Source organism: Mytilus trossulus, chromosome 4 (assembly GCF_036588685.1).
Source record: "Mytilus trossulus isolate FHL-02 chromosome 4, PNRI_Mtr1.1.1.hap1, whole genome shotgun sequence".
NCBI classification, from domain to species: domain Eukaryota; kingdom Metazoa; phylum Mollusca; class Bivalvia; order Mytilida; family Mytilidae; genus Mytilus; species Mytilus trossulus.
In genome coordinates, this window is record NC_086376.1 from 38,338,192 (window position 1) to 38,353,272 (window position 15,081).

The window sequence follows — 15,081 nt, forward strand, 5'->3', positions numbered from 1 at the left end:
AGACATCCCATTCATAATACTACACAAGGAGCAGGGTCTGCTTACTCTTCCAGAGCACATGAGATCAATTATATGTTGTGGGTTCAAGTTGATCAGTTTTCTTTTTTCTAATTTGTATATTAGTTTAAACTTTTCATCAAAAAGTCTGAAAAAAGAGATATATGTATCTACTGAAAATGATTTATTTGGGTGCAGGGGTTACCACACTTTGAAATCTACATGGAAGAAAAACAGTGAAAAGTCATGTCATGATAGGCTACTTGAGAAACCTCACTATGTCTAGGAGAAGTGAACAATTCTAGAAACTTTCCATTTAAGTCATTCAAACCTTATAAAGAATAAAAGACCATCATTTTGACTTTTTAAATCATTTATTTTTCTTATGTCTCAAATACTACAGTACATCAAGTATATATCTGATACCAGTGACCGATCCAGAACTTTTTCTATTGCGGCCGGGGGGGGGGGGTAGGGGGTTGCTGCTGCTGACTAACTTAGGAGGGACCTGCTCCAGTGATTCCATATTTAATCAACCAATTTTTTTCCTATGAATATGCTAGCTTTGCATCAATGAATCTCAGGTTTTTCAATGACATTATAAGTAATATTGTATTGCAACAGTATAGTGTCTCATTTACATTTACCCCACGTTATCAATATAAAATGGTGGAGTTTTTCACATTGTATGTATATTTGAAAATATAAAAATGTTTAGAAATAAAAGTTTATTAAATGATGAATAAATACAAAGTCATAAAAATAATGTTAAAATGAAAAATATTTAAAAAGTATTTTAAACAATTAAGGAGAACTATTGCTAAAATTTAAAAGTTTTTTAAAGTAAAATCAAGTCAAATAGTCCTCTGTCCCATACATGTAAATCCTCAATATAGAAATCCTGCTCTTCTTATTCCTATTGTTATCTGAAAATATATAATTAATGCAGATGATATTATCAAATGAATATAATTTCAAACTTCTCTAGAGTTGCTATATGATCAGTAAATTATAATATATTTTAATTGTCTACTAACAAAAACATGATCTTCTGAGGTCCCAATTAAAAAAAAATGTTGAAAGGAAATACTGGAATCCGAAGGATCAATCCCGAAATCCTGAGCTAAAAAATACCCAATCCAGACGTCCCGAAAAAGGTCCTCTAGAAAAGGTAATACTTATACACACCAACAGATGTTTGGAAAAATTTTCTACTTATAAATTCATTTACTTAGTATTTAAAATTCATCACCATAATAACATATCAACCTTTTTAATAGATATAAATAATGTTTTAATAAAGTATAACGTAATATGCAACATTAAATTATCTTAAAGGTATCTGTTATTTAAAAGATAACTTTTCATTCAATCATTCATATCTTTAATTCTTCATACCAGTAATTGATAATAAATGTATCCAACGCCAATAAAACCTGGCCACAACGCCAATACTGAAGGTGGCAATAAAATTCAACAATAAATCACATAATTTTGTTTTTTAAGCATGGAAGGAGGGACAGAATTTATACTTTCCTACTGGTGAATATTTCATATACCTGAAATATTTAAAAGATATTTTACATGCCCATATGCACTATTCAGCAAAAATAATAGTACTGTTGTTCACATAGACAAGGGTCTGGATGGGGTGTTCTGCATTTCTTTATCATTTAATCTTTTAGTTCATTGGTTTCTATTTTTTTTTATACTTTTTGTCCATAATTTCTCTTTCCTCAATATATAAATTAGCACATCAATAGGTCAAAATGATTATGACCAGACCTAAGGCTTGCTGCTAAGAATATTTTGATTTTTTTCTGGGATGCATAGGAAGTCGTCCCAGAAAAAAAGTAGTCTTGTCAGACTTCATAATTACTTGGACTAGCATGTCATTTGCTCTATTTTTTACTTATTTTATGGTAAATTTTCTCTATTCTTGTTCCTATAGTAATAATTCTCTAATTCTTTATACGTTTTAATAATCATAGTTCCCAGTGGCAGATCCAGGGATAGGGTTCGAGGGATTGGAATCTCCCTTTTTTTGGGGACGATCAATGCATTTGAATGGGGACATATAGTTGGAACCCCCCTTTATCCTGGGGATAGTTATTTTTTCCTATATTTTTATTTTGTTTGTTTTTTGTGTTTTTTGTCACACTTTTTGGGTTCAAAAAGAAAAATATTAACCTTTTTACTATTCGAGACAACCAAACAAATCAGCACATATGCATTACAGAACTGTAAAACTTTAATTAAAATTTGAATGCTAAAATTGACCTGCCAAAATTGAAGTTTTATTCAAATTGAAGTCTCACGCTGGAAAGGGGGCGTTTATTTACATGTGGTCTACGGAAATTTACTGGATTTAAGAATCGAAAAGAGGCAAACATGTAGCAATACCCGATCAGATCATTAAATTATGTTCTGGATAGTATTAATATCTTTCTACTAACCATTAAAAGTAATAATACTAGGATTTCGTGAGCTCAGAAACCTTAATCTGTTGAAAAATGGCGTCGATTTGTGTGCTTCCTTTTCGCAGCCTCAGTTACAATTTGACACGGAGTGATGGGTATTTATGCAAATTTTTAGGGACTCCTGTCATCATATATACTATTTTTGGTCATTTTATATTTAAATAGCCAATAGGATGCAAATGTGTCAGATATTTTCAGAAGGGGAAAACACCCGCCATATTTTTATCTCCCAAATTAACAACGTCACTTGCCACTTTCAGATGTTCGTTTCTTGTAAAATAAAATCTTCTAAGAAGACAAAATAGCATGGTCACCTGTAAAACTTATCTATATAACTAATTGATGATGAAATGACACAAGTTTAATTGTCTTTAATGATAAATTTCTCGAAAAATCACACGTACACGATGTAAACAAATTGCCGCGATGGCGCGATACTGTCGCCCTCTATGAAAAATCGCGATTGTCGCCCTTGATTTTCTGGCCGTTACGTCATATGGAAGGAGGCGCAGAATCGATCCGTGGCTTTCCCACTGGTTATTGTTTTATTCCATATTCCGAGAGAAATGAATGTAATGGCAATTATTATGAAAACCAATTGTACTTCAAACCAAAATTATACACGTGTAAGCACGCGATGTTTTGCGCGGTGAATGTACTTTTTCCGCTGGTTAATATGCTTATTTATTCAAAATCCCATTCATATAGAAAAGCCTACTAAAATTGTATCAATATAGATTATTATTCCTTATTTTGATGAAATATTTATATCTTTGCATATTGTTTGTATTTTTGTTTTTGTTTGTAGTTTATATTATGTTTATTCATGTTGTTAATATTGTATCAAGTGAGTCTCATGGAATATTTGTGGAATCAAAATAAGTTGCTTCAATTAAAGATCATAGTGTCATTATCATTATTATCAAATAATGTTACTGCAGTTTTGAATAATTTTACAAAGAGTAAAGATGAATGCACATTTGTTTCTCTGAGCTTTGCTATAATGAAACCCAATTAATGTATTAATTTTAGCACATTACAAATCTAAAGACATTGACATAAATGTATGATATTACCTAGCTTAATTTGTATTTGCTGGTCGTTTTGGACTTTTTGGTTTTCAATGCTCATCCACTTTTTATTAGCTCTAGCTTTCAGAATGTATTTATCCAAGTGCAAATGATGTAATGGATAAAAACGATATGCACATATCATGTCTAGTCTAATATAACAGCACCATTTAGGCATATCGATTTCAACTATTTCTAATAAAAAATAAAAAAAAATAAACTTTTTGCTTCTAATGGTGTCTACTAAACATATGCAGTAAAGACCCTTCTTTGATTTTAGTTGCACTATAAGTAGAATCATACAAATAACACGTGTGTCTATTAAATAAAATGTAATTAAGAATTCCTTTACTTAAAAATTGAAAAGGTTTTACCCTGACCTTAGCCCCAAAAAATAATATTACAAAACAAAATATTATCTCTTTATGTTAGGAGATATATTTGTCTCTTTGTATACCTCTCGCAGAATGTTTCTATTTAATTCACATTAAAAATAAGAAAAATATGATTGGATTTTATGTAGTAGTATATAAAGGAATCCAAATTACAATATTTTTTTCAAGATAATATCACTAATGATTATTTACAAAAGATATGTTAAATAACTTGTTAACAATAGTAAGTTGTGCATATTCTATGTATATATGTCAAATTCATCTTTATCTATAATGGCTTCTAGGAAGATAATTTGGTTTAATGACGATCAATCATTTTTATAATAGTTATAGATATAGGAAGATGTGGTTTGAGTGCCAATGAGACAACTCTCCATCCAAATAACAATTTAAAAAGTAAACCATTATATGCACAAAAGTTAATTCGACACACGTAATACACATGATAATAAGTAGTTCATTACAAAATAATCATTATGAACGTTTCAAAATAAATGTAACGAAAAACACTACACTCGGAAAAAATTAACATAAAGTTGATTCCTTTTATTTAGTTTTTTGGTAAACATACCTTTCTCGAAAGGTGTGTTTGCTACAGGGGATAGCGTAAGCCATTAACAAATAATTTTACATGTATTAAAGCATCTATAATCTTTCTAAAAATCACCCGATTGATTGTTTGGCGTTTTATAAGAGATCGTGAATGTATATTTTGTCAAAAAGGTGCATATTGCCCTAATATCAAACATGATACTACGAACCGTGTTTTCAAAATACGCAATCATGTAAATGTGTATAAAACAAAATTGCAATACGTGTCTAGTCAATAGTGTGTTTCTTGCTAGGCATAAATTAGTTTTAGTTAATTAAAGCAAGTTTAGAGGTGAAAAACATTTCTTCAGATTGTACTACATTTAAGAATAAACACCAAGTATTTGAACGCTTTTTAAAAAAAGACTAGTACTGACTAATAATTCGTAAAGAAATCGACAGAAAATTATTTATTTTCTTGCGAAAAAAAACTTGCTTCAGGTCTTGCCGAAATGACAATCATATTTTCATCCTTGAATTACAACTCGATTAATAGGTGTTTCATTTATTAATTGTTTAATCAAGTGACAAATCTGTAAATATTTTTTTTTATAAAAATCAGATTATTTCGGTTGTTGCACTTGTGTTAGCGATGTCTGTTATATGATTTTCTGTTACTTCTCTGATCAGGAAGAGTAATGTCTTGCTTGTTTGGGATCAGATTGTTTCGACAATGTGCAGCATTTAAAGTTATATTGTACGTCTCGTTTGAAATTTTACAATTCTTTGCATCTTTCACGTTACATGTTTTGTTTTTATTGAAATCATCGCCACTGATGCAGTTTCGTATCGTTTTCTGGACTACTTCCATCATCTGAACCTTATTCGTTTCCAACACTTTTTCCATTCGGGCCATACGTTCGTCGAACTTGGTATGAAGACATTTCTGATATTCGCATAGTCTTTTCTCTTGCTCCTTGTTTTTCGTTTTGAGTAGTTTTATTTCTTCACTGTTGAGCGCGTTTTTCTTTTTCAATTCACATATTTCATCACTAGTGTGTGTGTCTTTTTTGTTCAATCGATCTATAACTTCCCCATGGTTTGCATTTTCTTGCTCTAAACGATCTATAACGTAATTTTTATGTGCGTTTTCTTTTTCTAATCGATCTATTATATCACTATTTTGTTTGTTTTCTTTTTCTAATCGATCTATTCTGACACGAAGGTATTCTTGTTCTTTCTGATTATTTTCAATTTGCGCTTTACTTTTTAACTCATTCTTTATTGCCAAATCTTTCTCCTCTTGTAACCAAGTTTTCAAATCTTCATTTTCACTTTCTAGATACTCATTCTTCTGTACTGCTTTTTCTATCTGAACATTCTTTTTGTCTATTTCCCTTTCATGATTATTTTGATCAATTTTTATTTTCAATTCCAGAACCTCCTCTCTTCTAGCTGGTTTATTTTCGCTGTTACCCTCGGCCATCTTATGCTTGGTTTGATACAGCAGTTATATTCCTACAATAATATCAGGTTATTAGATGGCGTTAAATATCGAATGTATTATCATCCAAAGGATTAATACTAGCCAAAGAGCCGAAGGCTATATGACTGATATAGACTGAGGGCTGAAAACACATCCGATATTGAATATGCCTTATCATGATCTTTATATAATATGCGTCTACAATAGAGTTAAAGAACATTTGTATGTACAGGATTTATTTGTTTTTAAACATTTTGATTTAGAAAAAAAACCCGACATGGTTATAAAATAATTAGATTTCGGGTATTCAATGAAAATGTATTATTCATTAAAAACTGAAAACAAAACAATAATATTTTCAAGATTGTCTTGCGTTTTACATATCATATTTTCCTGATTCTAAATATGTGTTTTGTATCCTATTTTTAGTGTACATTTATAATCAAAAAGTACAATTACCTATTTTAGTTTATTTTCGGAAATTGACCCAGAGACATGTCATGCAATAATGTTACGGAAAGACATTCGACAATAACCAGAAGCAGTAAATACATTTAAAAATCAACCCGCTAGGCAATTAACATTTTGTAGAGAAACCCGATAGTAACACGATATACATGTATTTCGATATGATATTTCAATATATGTTATTCATAGAAGCAACACTCTAAACAAAATATGATATTCAAAATTGTTATATTAAGTCACCTATATGTAATTCTATAGTCTGGGAAAACACCAGGGTCACAGGAGCTGTAACTATCGAATGTAAGTTCTTAGCTCTAACTGTCTAGTCTCCTAACTGTTACTACTTTTATACGAGAACTGTTTCTAGATCAGCATCACGTGCGTGCTTTATACTTGACAAGTCACGTACAATGTATATAGTTTAGATTAGAATAAAACATATGTATATATTAAAAGGGTATACATTTGCCTCGCAAATATAAAATGCTGGCAGCGGTTAAAAACATTTAAGTATACCAGACAATTCTTTGATTAATCCTGTAGTAGTGCAATACATTTACTGAAATTATGGCAACATTTCAAGTCGCAGCTCCAGAAAAAAATTGACTTTTGTAAGCCAGAAACGTGGACCAAATGGATCCAACGATTTGATAGATGCAGATCAGCTTTGGGGCTGGAGGGAAGAGCATGAGCTACACAGTTTTAATCTACACGATGGTTCCGGAAGCAGATGATACTTTTGCATCATTTGATATTTCTGAGGAAAACAAAAAGAAATATGCAAAAGTGAAAGAGCAATTTGACAAGTACTTCATATTTAGAAGGAATGTTGTTTTTGAACGTGCAAATTTCAATAAGAGAAAACAAAACGACGATGAAGGCGTAGAAAGTTTTGTTACATCTGTATACATATTAACTGAACATTCTGGATACAACGATCTAAGATAAGAAATGATAAGAGACAGAAAAGTTGTCGGTATCAAGGATTCCAACTTTTCATTAAAAATGCAGCTTGATCCGGGGCATATTCTTAAGAAAGCAATTGATATGGCCCGTCATTCGGAGAGTGTGAAGAAACAGCAGGCAATAATGATATGTGCAATCCAAATTCTTATGTTGATACAGTTAAATCGAAATTCAAAAATACTAAATTTGTGAAAAAGTAGAAGCAGCCTTTTCATTCACAACAAAAGGCTGGATGCCAAAGTCTTGCAGAACCGGGAAAACAGTCGAATCAATGAATTTTAATTCGGACTCTGAAGGATTTCTTGGCACAATCAACATAGTCGCTGAGATCCCTTGAACTACAAAACTTTTCCTTCGTGAAAAGGAGATAGATATTGAAAGCGAACAAAAGACTAAGTTGACCAGGAAATACAAACTTAAATGTTGTGGGAAAATTTCAATGCATGCTTGAAACAAAGGACAAATTTAGTGATTAAGCAAACCATTATTTGGTAGACAATGGCGAATAATAGCGTCCGACTTGTTTGAACTAAAAAAGCAAACATTCTTATAAGTTTGTTGATTATTTTTCGAGATACATCCAGATAGCAAAATTGTCTAGCACAAGTTCTCCGTCCGTAGTGTATGATTTAAAGTCAATTTTTGTAAGACACGGAATACTGGAAATTTTTATTTCGGACGTTGGACCTTAAAACAACTCATTAACGTTCAAACAATTCGCCCAGTCGTATTTGTTTCGACACATAACGAGTAGTCAACGATTTGCTCAGTCAAAATACACTCGTGAGTTGTCGAAAAGAAAGATGAGTGTAAATTTAAACAAAAACAGTACTATGACAGCCGTCACTGAGCGCGACCATTTTCTAAGGTTAAAACAAATGATCGCGTTTGGGTTAAAGATCAAAGGAAACAGGGAATTATCAGAGCGAAATCTAATGAACCGCGTTTTTATATAATGAAAAATGACAGTGGCGAAATTCGTAGGAATCGGCGACACTTTTCAAATTTGCCTGAAAAGCATGATACTAAAATTGCTAACCAAAGCAGGGACAATATCAAAACCTTTAGATAGATTATACGTGAAAACAAAGATCAGATGTTCCATTCATGGTATCATTTATTAGTTAATATACTTTCTCACCGACTGAAAAGGGGAGCTGTAATATAAAGTCAATGACATGTATGTAATACTGTAGTCTGTGAAAAGACCAGGATCACAGTATCTGTTACATAATATCGAATGTAAGTTCTTATCAGATCCTATCTGATACCATTTTTATATGAGAACTGTTTCTAGATCAACATCACTTGCGTGCTATATACTTGACAAGTAAACATGTTCAATGTGCAATGTATATATTTTAGATTGTATTAAAACATATGTACATGGGAAAAATGAGAATATTAAGTTAAAAGGTGACCCAATGCAACATGTAATCCTTTCCCAGTGAGTACATAAATTTCCACTCATTCATCTCAGATCTTTTACCTAACAATTTAACACCATTTCAATACAGTAACTTTGCTACGGCAGATTTGGGGTTAACAAAACAACTGTACCGCTAATGACGCCAATAATGAAAGAACGTCAAGGAAATGGGCACATATGAAGTTTGTATGCTTGTACAGAACAACAACTATCATGATATTTCATATACGCCAATAGAAATGTGCAATTCAACAGAAAAATAAATAAATATATTGATTGATTCAGGTTCACATGAAAACAATGGAAATCGATTTGTGAATTTCTTCTCTCGTTTTTTGCAGGACTTTTCTAAATCATATTTCAAATTATATTTCTTCAACATATTGTGAAATAAGTTGTCAACAAATCAATAATGATTGAGTAATAAACAAAGTAATATGATTAATAAAGTTTAAATACTTTCTTAACTTACCGAAACAAGGATTGGAATTAAAAATTCAATCCGACACATCAATTACTTTACAACACAAAGTTGTCATTTTATCTGGATCGTAGTTTTATTTATTTTTTATTTGTGCATGAATTGTTTTTCCAATAATTTTATAGACTAGTTTTATATAACCGAAGTTTAGATTGTTTCGGCAGATTACTTTCTCAGTGGACGGATATACTAGTACTAAGTCAAGGAAAAGCAATGAAGAAGAAAATTTGAGATTTCAATCTGTACAATTTGTGTGAAGGGGAGGGAAATTATACGCTTTGAATTTTCATAACATGATAAAATCATCGCAGAACAGTAAACTTTCCCCTCAAATTACACCGATTTACTTATTTTGACTGCTCTTATTTAACTGATTACTAGAATGTCGGACCACAGGAAACTTTATGGTAACTTGTCTCTAAGTTATATAGATATGGGAAGACGTGGTGTGAGTACCAATGATACAACTCTCCATCCAAAAAACAAATTTAAATATAATCTGGATTCAAAAGTAGGTAATATGAAAGGCAGCAGTCCTTTTGTGCCAATTACTGTTTTTCAAGGGTATCATTTGCTCCGAATTTTATTTTCCAAATGTATCAATTGCGCCAATCTTCGGAACTCATTTGCGCCAATTTCCTGTACACTAATCAATCATAAATATTAATGATTAATATATATATTTATTTCTATTTTTGGCTTAAAAGGTATCATTTGTTCTGATATATTTCACCCTGTAAATGAGCATCTGGAGAAAAATTAATTAAAATGCATTAGACAGGCAATGTACAGAGAAAGAATATAACGTATTGCTTTGCTGAATATTTAATACAAGATATGCCTAAAGAGAGAAAATAGTGCCAATAGAGAAGATCATAGAAGCTTTTGATGATTATGTTAAAGCCACATTTGTTGATAACACAGTGATTTGTTCCCACCATGCGTATGGGCTTTATTATTTTAAGAAATTTATATGAATTGTTTTATGCATTTCATCCTTAAATGTTTGTATTTTTGGACAATGAAGTGCAGATACAAGCAACTACATACATTAAATTCGGAAGTACCCAACCAGAAGCAGTAAGAAGAAGACATGTTTCAGAAAAAAAGCTCACATTTGCAGTGTGAACAAGTTATAATGACGTTCTTGTGTTTATCAATTATATCAATCAAAACAAGATTTACTTACCTAATAATGGTAATGCATTTGTGATATTAGAATACAGTTCCGCATAAGAGTGTCACGATAGATGTTTTTTTATAATTGCAAATCAGATAAAATCAGAAGTTTTGCTGATTCTAAGTCGCAATAAATAATTATTGGTACAGCTTATAAATTAAATAAAGTTGAATAAATTAAGTAAATTAACTAAACTCAAATTTAAGCGAATCAAATATACTTTAAGTATACCCTACCCTATGAACGTCTTCGTGCAACTTATGGCACAGTAAACACTATCGTATCATTATATAGATATGTATATATCTATATCTATACCTCGAATATTTTCTAAAAACAAACATTACCTAACTGGTATTTTACGTAGGCAACTTCTTTGAATATAATGTAAATGTGGCCTTCGATGTAAAAATAGGTGTTTTGGAAAAAATCTTCAGGTCTTATAAAAGTGTCAGAAAAATGCAGTGTAAAATAATGATATTTAAAACTATTTTAACTTTTCTATAGATAATATTAAGCTGACATGCCATATGATGGTTATCATATTATCAATGTAAGTTTAAAGTATTAAAAGAAACGGATCTGGAATAATTTCCTTTTCTCTAACAAAATGATTTTGAAAACTACTGATTCAGTGGTTTGGAAAATGCAGCCAATTCTATATCGATCAATATAGAAGTAATTATGACAAATTGTTTGACATATATATGTCAAAAACATGTAATTAATGTAAAACTGTAAATTCAGAAATTACTGTGATATTTTTATTATTGCGAAAAATGCGACTAGGCTATTAATCGCAATAATTAAAACTCGCATTTTGACTTTTTTTTATATAAACCAAGCAGAATTTTTTAGAATATCGAAAAAATTAAAATGTAAGAATCCTTGAATTTGATTGGTTAGTGGCCAGTGTATTTTTCACCAATTTACTATTATCAAATGAATATCGTTTATTTTTAAACGCCGCCGGGGTATTTGCCAAAAGGATATGCCTTTTTTACCCTCTCTGTAAAAATAATCTATCCGACTGGACGCTTGTAACGTCACGATCATCAATGCATTTATTAACATTAACATTCGGTGTTCAAAAATCATACCAGAGGGACAGTCAAGCATGTTCTTGAGGGATATTTGCGAAAAATACCAGTCTTGAGAATGAATTTCCCTCGCCTTACGGCTCGTGAAATAAACATTCTCTCGACTGGTATTTTTAGCAAATACCACTCCTTAACATGATATATCTGTTTAAAAATGACCAAATCGAAATGAAAAATGCACGCAATAAAATCTGAATTTGTAATTTGTTGGATTTCATTTTACAAGTTAAAGTAAAAGTTTTTCCTGTATGTGAATGTTTTATTTTGAATATAATCAGGCAATGAAGTGATTCACCTAGGTTTCATATTCAATGTTTACATTTTTAACCTTTTAATAACTGAAGTTGCATTATTAATGCGTAATCCATCTCTTGCTATGGGGTAAGGTTGAAGACCACATACACAGGGATTTAATGATGTCGTATTATTTACTTGTAAGTGCTTGCTTATCTTACACGATCAACCAAAAATAAAACTTTTTTTTTAAATATAAAATTATAATAACCAATCATATCGATTCCCTAATATCGTTCATTGTTGGAAATAACCAAATACAAATACGTTACGTGAGGTAAAGTTGAGTTATACTGAAATGACGTAAGTTATCAAGAGGTCCATTACAAACAAATTTCTATAAATTTATGAAGATCTTAATCACGAAGGACGTAGACCAAAATAAAGATCTGGTTTCAACATTTAAAATGACGAAATCGTATATAAAAAAATAGCATTTGATTTATAACTTTACTATGAGTAGTGAGGTCACATAATAAGCGCGTTGAGAACGTGGTATAATCGTAGCGGTGTCGTTGTAGAAGCGTAATGAGGACATAGTAGCATCGTAAAAGCAACAAAAAAATACATTTTCATGATGCTCATACCGCGACCTTACCATAATCTGAATATATTTTAAGCTCCAGTCCCACTAGACTACGATCAAACCACGCTCACCGCGATCTTATATAAATTTAGATCGTGGTGAGGTCGCGGTATGAGCGGCATGAATATGTAAATTTTCGTTGCTTTAACGATGCTACGTCTTCAGTTCGCTTATACAACGATCCCACTACGATTATATCCCGATCTTACCGCGCTTATTCTGCGACCTCACTACGCTTATCAAGATCTTTCTACGCTCTCCACGTTCTTACTACGACCAAACCACGACTTATCCGATTGCAAAACTATCTTACTGCGATTACAGCACTTTCTTACCACGATTATACTACATTCATACCGCGATCTTACTACGTTCTATATAGTTCTATTCCTTCTTTTTCTGATTAATGCGTAGCATTGTCGGAAACAATACAGTCATGCCACCAAAACCTACTACAACACCAGGGCGTGGTGGTAGGGGTTGATGTAGAGGCAGAAGGAGTAAAGTAACGAACTCTGATCAAGCAGAGATGTCGGACCGACCAATCCAACCTAAATTACAACCTATTGTTGGTCCATAAAGCTATATATAAATGACGATGTTCTAGTGAACGATAGCAGAGATGACACAGGTGTGTCAATAGATATAGGAAGATGTGGTATGAGTGCCAATGAGACAACTCTTCATCCAAGTAACAATTCATAAAAGTAAACCATTATAGGCCAATGTACGGCCTTCAACACGGAGCCTTGGCTCACATCGATAAAACGTTATAAAGGGCCCAACTAATTACATTTAAAAAACGAGAAGCATGTTTTAGCCGTGAGAGCAAATTGATAATTACATTCAGATAAACAAAATCTAGGGAGTTTTTATATATGTTTTATGTGAGAATGACAATAAAAATGATGGTCGTAGTGTGAACGTAGTCAGGTCGTAAGAAGAGCGTGATGAGGATGGCAAGGGCGTGCCATAATAGTACTATGATCTTGAACAGCGTGGCAAAGTCGTAGTGGAAGCGTAGTTGAGTTGCGGTGAAAACGCGATGGTCGTAGTAAGGTCGTGATAACGTCGCTGTGAGATCGTAACGCAGTCTCCTCCAATAAAATCACACCTTCGCTACGCTTTCGCTACGCTCTCGCTACGATTGTATTGCGACCTTTGCGAACTTACTACGATCTTAGTGCGCTCTCACTACGCTTCTACTACGACCTGATTTCGCCAAGACGCAGAACGATTATTTTGAACATGTTCAAAGTTAGCCAAGCTTTTTGCGATCTTGAAGACTTCACTACGAACGTTCTACGACCTTACTGTGATCTACACTATCGTACTGCAATCATCAATATTTCTTTGTTTCACAGATCGTAGTGCGATCGTGACATTGTGGATTACAGTATTAGATCGTGGTGTGCTTAGTGCGATCGTGGTCTAGTGGGACTGGGGCTTAATATCAATGAACTTTATGACAATAAATATTCATTCAACATCCAACAGACAAACAAAACCTATGCATTTGATGATCACTATAACTTGGACTACTTATGACCTATGCTCGTCATTAAAACACATCGGACACTCACAAAATTAATGTTTTTGTCTCGATGGATAATAGATATGACTTGTAAGTATCGTTAGGTAAAGAATGACAATTTGTTTAACAACAAATATTTCTGAAAACAGTTTTAATTATTCAAACTTTTTATTTGTACTTTTATCATTTATCACCGTTATCACTTGATTTGCCATTTGGATCTTTAAAAATGTAGTTGACACTTCAAAGGACAATATATAGAGACTGTCAAGTTATTCTGCAGGCTTCTTTTATAAGTTATATAAACTAAGATGTGTTGTCTTCGACCTTTTTACATTCATTTTACTTACCTTAATGGATCCGTAGGGTGTCAGTAGGGAAAGTATAACGAATTTAACGCACGTGGGACTTTTTCTGCTGCGTTTTGTAGAAAAATAAACAAAGAAACACAACAATATTAATAGATGACGTCACAATTTACAGTAGACTTGACGTTTAACCCCTATCAATCTAACTTACCCCCTATAGATTCATAACGTTAGACCAATCACAACGTCATGATTTCCCCACGATGAGATAATTAATGCATGTTTGCACTTACCATGACGTAAGAGTAAACGTCAAATCATTCAACCAAAAGCAACGACAAACAGATTTTGATATTCTTTACCAAGTAATTTGAATTTGTTCTTACTTAGTACTTCTTGTCCGAGTTTTTCTTAAAAGCGAAAAGAATGAAAATAATATTTCTAAGTAATGTCATTATTATACGGAAAGTAAGCACCCTACTCAATACCTGGTAATAACTTAAATTCTTAAATCCAAAGTATGAGAACAAAAAAAACCTGTTTCAATATAAATATAGAAAATGTTATTTAAAAGGGAAGTACCCACATAATAAAACACAATTTATCGGAATTAATAAGTTGTTAAATTAAATAAATAATAATATATTGAGGTCGCAAAGTAAAAGTTAAGAACGGTCTCATGGCAGATTCAAACGAATTTAATTTAAAGACAAATCATGTCAGGATAAATCACTGTTTGACAGGATAATCAAAGTATTTTAAGGGTATTTTAAAAT

The 15,081-nt window shown here is 32.0% G+C and overlaps 1 protein-coding gene across 2 annotated transcripts; it reads right to left on the bottom strand.

Annotated features, from left to right (window-relative positions):
- Window positions 1–2,809: 2,809 nt before the first annotated feature.
- On the bottom strand, window positions 2,810–10,775 carry LOC134713904 (golgin subfamily A member 6-like protein 4). 2 transcript variants are annotated; one of them, XM_063575182.1, is made up of 2 exons: window positions 10,720–10,775; window positions 2,810–5,991 (listed from the first exon to the last, which is right to left on the bottom strand). In XM_063575182.1, the coding sequence occupies exon 2, from the start codon at window positions 5,957–5,959 to the stop codon at window positions 5,120–5,122; it is 840 nt and encodes a 279-aa protein (XP_063431252.1). In that variant the 5' UTR covers window positions 5,960–5,991; window positions 10,720–10,775; the 3' UTR covers window positions 2,810–5,119. The 2 variants fall into 2 exon arrangements, with proteins under 2 accessions (XP_063431252.1, XP_063431251.1); XM_063575181.1 differs by lacking the exon at window positions 10,720–10,775 and adding an exon at window positions 9,295–9,382.
- Between the last annotated feature and the right edge of the window lie 4,306 nt (window positions 10,776–15,081).

Coding starts and splice junctions, on each gene's coding strand:
- LOC134713904 (XM_063575182.1), bottom strand. CDS start 5,959: ATGGCCGAGGGTAACAGCGAAAATAAACCAGCTAGAAGAGAGGAGGTT.